Source organism: Xenopus laevis, chromosome 2S, assembly GCF_017654675.1.
Source record: "Xenopus laevis strain J_2021 chromosome 2S, Xenopus_laevis_v10.1, whole genome shotgun sequence".
NCBI classification, from domain to species: Eukaryota; Metazoa; Chordata; class Amphibia; order Anura; family Pipidae; genus Xenopus; species Xenopus laevis.
This window is the reverse complement of record NC_054374.1, coordinates 81921647-81927646: the sequence shown is the minus strand read 5'-3', so window position 1 is coordinate 81927646 and position 6000 is coordinate 81921647. Positions and strand designations below refer to the sequence as shown.

General features: G+C 42.3%; 1 protein-coding gene across 1 annotated transcript; it reads right to left on the bottom strand.

Moving 5' to 3' along the window:
• Positions 1-271: 271 nt before the first annotated feature.
• LOC121400616 (mitogen-activated protein kinase kinase kinase 15-like) lies at positions 272-4147 on the bottom strand. The gene is made up of 2 exons (XM_041584042.1): positions 3240-4147; positions 272-2481 (listed from the first exon to the last, which is right to left on the bottom strand). Exons 1-2 carry the CDS (start codon positions 3571-3573, stop codon positions 2462-2464), a joined length of 354 nt encoding a protein of 117 aa, XP_041439976.1. The 5' UTR covers positions 3574-4147; the 3' UTR covers positions 272-2461.
• Between the last annotated feature and the right edge of the window lie 1853 nt (positions 4148-6000).

The window sequence follows — 6000 nt, the reverse complement described above, 5'->3', positions numbered from 1 at the left end:
AAGGAAATCATTTTTAAAAATCTGGATAATTTGACTGTAATGAGTCTATGCGAGACGGCCTTTCCGTAATTAGGAGCTTTCTGCATAATGGGTTTCCGGATAACGGATCCCATACCTGTACAGTTTCTTGTTAATCTGTTTCTGGGTAATATTAGGGAAAATGATGTATGCTAAGATTATCATGTAATTCTCAAGCTAAAGGGAAGTTGTACACAAAGGGATGTAATTATTTTGCAGCTATCTTTGGTGGGAGGGACATTTTTTTTAAAAAAAAAAAAAAAAAATATAGAGAATATTTTTCTACACTTATGTACAATCATTCTTTCTATTAGACTCTTTAGCTTGGCATGTCTGTACGTTTATAATCATATTCCAGGAGTTTGTGGTCATTTGGAAAGTGGATAACTGATGCTTTTACAGAGATGAAACGTTCCAGTGCTACAAGAATAAAGATGAATAGCCCAACTCTCCTACCTATGAACAATCTCCAATGAATCCCAACGTGTACTCTGTGTGATCTGATAAACCGAAACGGTGATCGCGGCTTGTACATTTCACGTCAACTGTTTTGTAATCCTCTAAGGAAAACGCAGTCCTTTATATAATAAACTTCTAAATACGTACACGACATAGTGTTGCCTGGTGCCTTTCTACATCCTCTGTGTGTGTTTGTTCTCCAGAACAGAATACTTTGTGGGTATCGGCTACAACTATATCTGGTCTTTCTACAGTAGGTCCCCAATCTCCCCAGCTCATGTGAAGCAAAATTGCTGTGGAGAAATTCCCACTAGTGATGAGGGAAATTTTTCGTCTATAGACTCCAGTGGGTGAAATTGTGAATTGTCGCGCATCAAAAAAAAGTGCTGGTTTCCTCCAGTCCGGACTCCTCTCTGTCTGTGTTAGGCAGTGCTCTATCGAAGATGTTATCATCCCCCGGTCCACTAAATTGTGTGTGTGCCTTTATGTGACAACACACTCTTTGTGCCCAATCTTCAGTTGCACAACAAACACAGTTCAGCCTTCCCTAGGGCGCAAGTGCTTGTTTGATTAACACTAAGGGTCAGATTTATCAACGGTCACATTTTTTTTATGGTCAAAACTGTCAGATTTAACTGGAGAGTTATGCAAATTCGATTCATTTTTTGTTTAAATTTTAATTTGATTTTCGAATATTTATCATACTCTGGCCCTTTAAGACTATTTGCCACCTAAAAGCCCTGCTGAATTGCTGTTTAAGTCAATAGGAGAGGTCCAGGGATTAATTTGGAGATGTCTGCAGCCTTCCTTTCATAGAAAAATCTCAAATTGAGTCTGATCTAATTCAATTTGTTAAATTTGTTCAAGTTTTATTAATTAGATGTCATTAATACATTTCGACTAGTCCAATCTTTGGAAGTTTAAAAAAACTCACCTGAATTCAACATTTGACCTTTGATAAATGTATCTCTAAGGGTAGGACTTCACGAGCGATTTTGTCTCGATCCGGCGCGCTGCAACAAAACGCAGGCAGCTTGTCATATGCGACAAAAATAAGGTAAGTAATAGAATTGTCGCAGCGTTGATCCGACGCGACATAAGTGAGGGATCAACGCTGTGACACTATGCGACAATTCTATTACCTTATTTTTGTCGCATGCGATTTGTCGTAGAGTGTCTGATCGCGACAAGATCACTCGTGGAGTCCAACCCTTAATGACGCACTCTTGTACCCCCTCCTAGATTTCTAGCACAACTCCCCATAGATCTACTGTATAAATGACCCTTAATGTGTCCTGCCCTTTGTATAAAGCTACATACTGCCTTTCTGAAGAGAGAAGCAAATCTATTCCATGGGACAGTCTTACTGCTGAATGACAACCTCACTGGTGCTGGACATTGATGATATTAATCCCAAATAAACTTGTGAAATGTCTTAATTATGTATAATAAACTGGGGAGTGGATCCAAGAACCATTTTGCCCACTTTAATTCTTTTAGCAACCCAACTGATAACCTTGCACCATCTAGTGGATGAATCACATGGTTACTATAAAAGCTCACAACTGCTTTAATATCGTGAATATTGCACAAAGGTAACATTAACCATTGCTGTGTGAGTTATCAAACACATCTGCAAGGCAAATTCATGAATTGTGAATAGTACAAAGAAAAATATCATGGCCAAGTCTGGCAGAAGGATGGCTGCCTACACAAATGCAAAGATTTAACATTTTAGGATTTACAGGCACAAGCTTCAATGACTCTTTCTCACTTCTCTCACTCTCGGATAACACCACTTCCAGCCTACAATGAGGCCACTTCTGCTTTATTGCCAGTGGGTAACAGTTCCAGTTGCAGATAATCCAGTTATGGGATGGATTGGGTCACCGGACAGATTGAATGGTCCTTGTCATGTGTGGTGTACAGGTCTCAGTCATTAGATCCATACAGGTCTTTGGTGCCTGTGATGTTGATTTAATGTTCAAATAAAAAGTATTTGGCCTGGAAATTAAAGAGTTAATAAACATGTTTGATGCATCTTGTCTTACAGATATATATCTATATATTTAGTCATCTTCCTCTGTTTCCTTAGCCTAACATTTCTCAGCTCAAGTTATTAGGTGGGTATATCACATCTTTAATTCATGATTGGTAGACCAAGATCATCAATATGTGTAACTAAAGGAGTATAGATAGCCATACACCAACAGATCTGCAAGGTCTTTAAATGAGGAGACCTTTGGCCAATTTGACCACCCACAAATTGGACTGATCTGATCATTTGGCTCCTGGACCAACAACTGGATCATGCAGGGGCCTATGGTGATTTACTGGGAGAGAACAGTATCTTTCAGCTTTACATGGTGTGCCTGGAAAACAGGGCTGGACCTAGATGTAGCCAGTAGAAGAAGCTACCTAGAATGCAACCATATTAGTATACCCTTTGCATATGCAAAGGGTAGGGAAATCGCATTACTTTTTGTCACAAAACAATAAAAAAAGTTTCCCCCTTCCCATCCCCTAATTTGCATATGCTAATTAGGATTCCGATTCAGTTCAGTATACAGCTGAATCTTCCGCGAAGGATTCAGGGGTTCAGCCAAATACAAAATAGTGGATTCAGTGCATCCCTAATTAATATCATTACCATTGGATCAGGATCAAAACACAGGACCATGTGCATGTGAGAAATTACAATTCCTACCACTCCCTGACAGCTGAACTACTAGGTTATTTGGTTAACTCAGTACCTCACTTACCTGCATCATAGAAGGTGTCCAGAACAGCAGTTTCCCCAAAGTCCAGCTCCCCAAAGTTGACGATACTGAGATGCGCCCCTTCTCCCTCACAGGCTCGACGCAGGCAATGCAGCGCCCCAGACTCCGGGCTGCCCCCCATGGCTGACTTTGGGCTGTCATTCAGTACATAGACCACACGCAGCGACCTCTGCTTGCTCAACCACTGGGTGCCTTCACATATCAACCCCGCAGAGGGCTCTGAAATAGGGCAAGTGGGGACTGGGAGCTCAGCCGCTCCTACCTGCTCCCTTTCACTGGGTGCTTGCACGGTCACATAGGGGTTGGTGGCCTCCATGCTGATTGGTGTCGTTATGAGATGGGTCCCTCTTTACATACAAACAATATCCCTCTATGCAAAATGGTGACTGGGAAGTTGATATGAGGAGAGTGAGTGCATTACGTGCCTATGCCTTTAAGAGGCAAACATCACCCACACTGGGCACCACAGTTGCATGAAGCAGCCAGTTTACTGCTGTGTAAGAACAAGGGTTTAATGGAATTTGCTGGAGCTGTGAGGGGAAATGGAGAAGTAACTCTTGTGCTAGAGAGGCTGAGATCTAGTCCGGGAAGAGCAGCAGCAGCTGGGACACAAGAAGTAGAGTCAGTTGTTACACTTCAGATGTCCCATAGTCCCATAGTTCTGGGCTCCCAGCAGCAGCAACAACAGACTGTTTGTGGGATGTGTCAGTGAGGTAAATATAAAGCTTGGCGCTACTGCATAAATAATTTTAGGACATTCTCAGCCAAAGTCTATCTGAGTTATGGGATCTGACCCCTAAGCACATGGAATTGAGCTTTGCCTCCTATGTTCCTCACTACAAGTGTCATCAAACCTCCGTCCTGCCCACATTTTGGGCAGATTTATAAAAATGTGAGGTTACAACGCACCACAGAAAAATCATCCATGTTTTATTCATTCCTATGGGATTTTTAGAATCTTATTTATTAATGGGTTCACCTCTTCATACATAAATATGCTTTTAAAAATCCCATAGGAATGAATAGAAAGTGAGTGCGTTTTATTGAGTTCTAAATTCCCACTTAGAAGGGGTGAACATAAAGGGGCAGATTTATCTAATTTAATCTAATAATCCCATCTCGCACCTCCGTGCTGGCCCCTCATCACTCCACCCTCTGTCGTTGCACCTGTGATCTCCCACTAGTTCGTCCACATCCACTTTAATATATCCATGCATCTACCTTTGATAAAGAGAAAAATTGCCAGCGCAGGGTTTGCGCACTGTTTGGTCTCACTACTCAGTCACTCATTGCTGGGGGACTTGATTTTAAATGCACCACATACTACTACAAATGTATAATGAGGGGCCTTGTCGTGGCACGTGAGTTTACATATTTTGGCCAAATTGTGGTACTTACATCTCATTTTTTGTAATAGGCAAACCATGCGCTGACAACTTTTCTCTTTATCTTTGTGTATAAATATTGGATTTTATTGTTTATAGCAGCTGCTCAACTCCAGATTGTGGGTTGGACTGAGCGCTGGCACATTGCAGCTGGTCAGCGCCACAGAGTGGGTTAGACTGAGTTCTGGCGATTACTTTCTGTGTTTCATCGACCTTTGATATAATAAAAGTATAGGAAAGACGAGCACTGAGGAATAAGGGTGCAAGGCTGAAGAATGGGGGGTCAAGACTGAGGAAGGAGATTGTTAAAGTAGAAAAGCTGAGACGTGAAGGCTGAGTAACGTGATGGAGGATGTCCTAAGATGATTTCCGTATACCCAGGGGAAGGGTTCCACTTACCTCCCCTAACCACAGGGAAATAAGCGCACTCATTTAACTATTTACAAAAAGGGGAACAGACATGAATACCGGGCGCCTACAGAATTAGTATGCTGTGTGGCAATCAGTTCTGCCACTAGCTGTACATCTTAAATGTACAGCAGGGGCTTCTGGGAAGTGGAAGTGCCCCTATGCATGTGACATTTAGGGCTCCAGTAAGTGTGTCCATGAATTTCATCATTTAGGTTGCCAGTGTCAAAAAACACGCCCGTTTTACATCACAAGACAGACATAAACACTGTTTTTATGACTGGTCTGAGGATGACTTTACTTTTATGAAACGTAGTATGAGGAGGCGCAATAGATAAAGCTTGAAGTGAGATCCACAAGAAAGAAGGTCTTCAGGTCAAAAAGTCAGAGTAGCAAATATTCCTTAGGACTCTCCTTTCAGCTTCTAAGCCACTGGGGGTTCATATGTAAATATTTGTTCTGAAGAAGATCATCAATACATTGCAGAAGAATTAAGGGTCACACAGCTGATCTCAAAAGTGGATACCAAGGCCTCCTGGGACAGCTGGGCAGAACAGCAATGACTTTCATCCTGGTTGAACAGGTCTTATGTACAACTTTCATAATTCTGGGAAATGGAGGAAAAATATATGTAAATAGATTTCCCAAGGTGTAGGCAGAAGAGGAATGTGCCTAGGATGCAAAGGTGAAGGGGGTGCCGTCACATACCTCAACCTTCCACTTACCACTAGTCCAGGCCCTCTTCCGCACACAATGTGTGTTCTCTGGTGCCCCCTTCTAAAATCAGCGTGCAAAAGAGTGTGTACACACGTGACATCAGCGAGTGAAGGAGCAGGCGCACAAGGAAGGGTTTGAGGTGGCTGGCACCCTAGGAAACCCGGCCGGCTTGGCCGGCTCTGCCCAAATTAGGGAGAATGCATCTACCACCTCCACCTCCTGGAGAAAAACCT

Bases quoted from the DNA above. Each gene is read 5' to 3' on its own strand.
- LOC121400616 (XM_041584042.1), bottom strand. From the start codon at position 3,573: ATGGAGGCCACCAACCCCTATGTGACCGTGCAAGCACCCAGTGAAAGG. The intron at 2,482-3,239 runs GTAAGTGAGGTA...TTTAATTTCCAG, and splicing joins GGACACCTTCTATGATGCAG to GCCAAATACTTTTTATTTGA.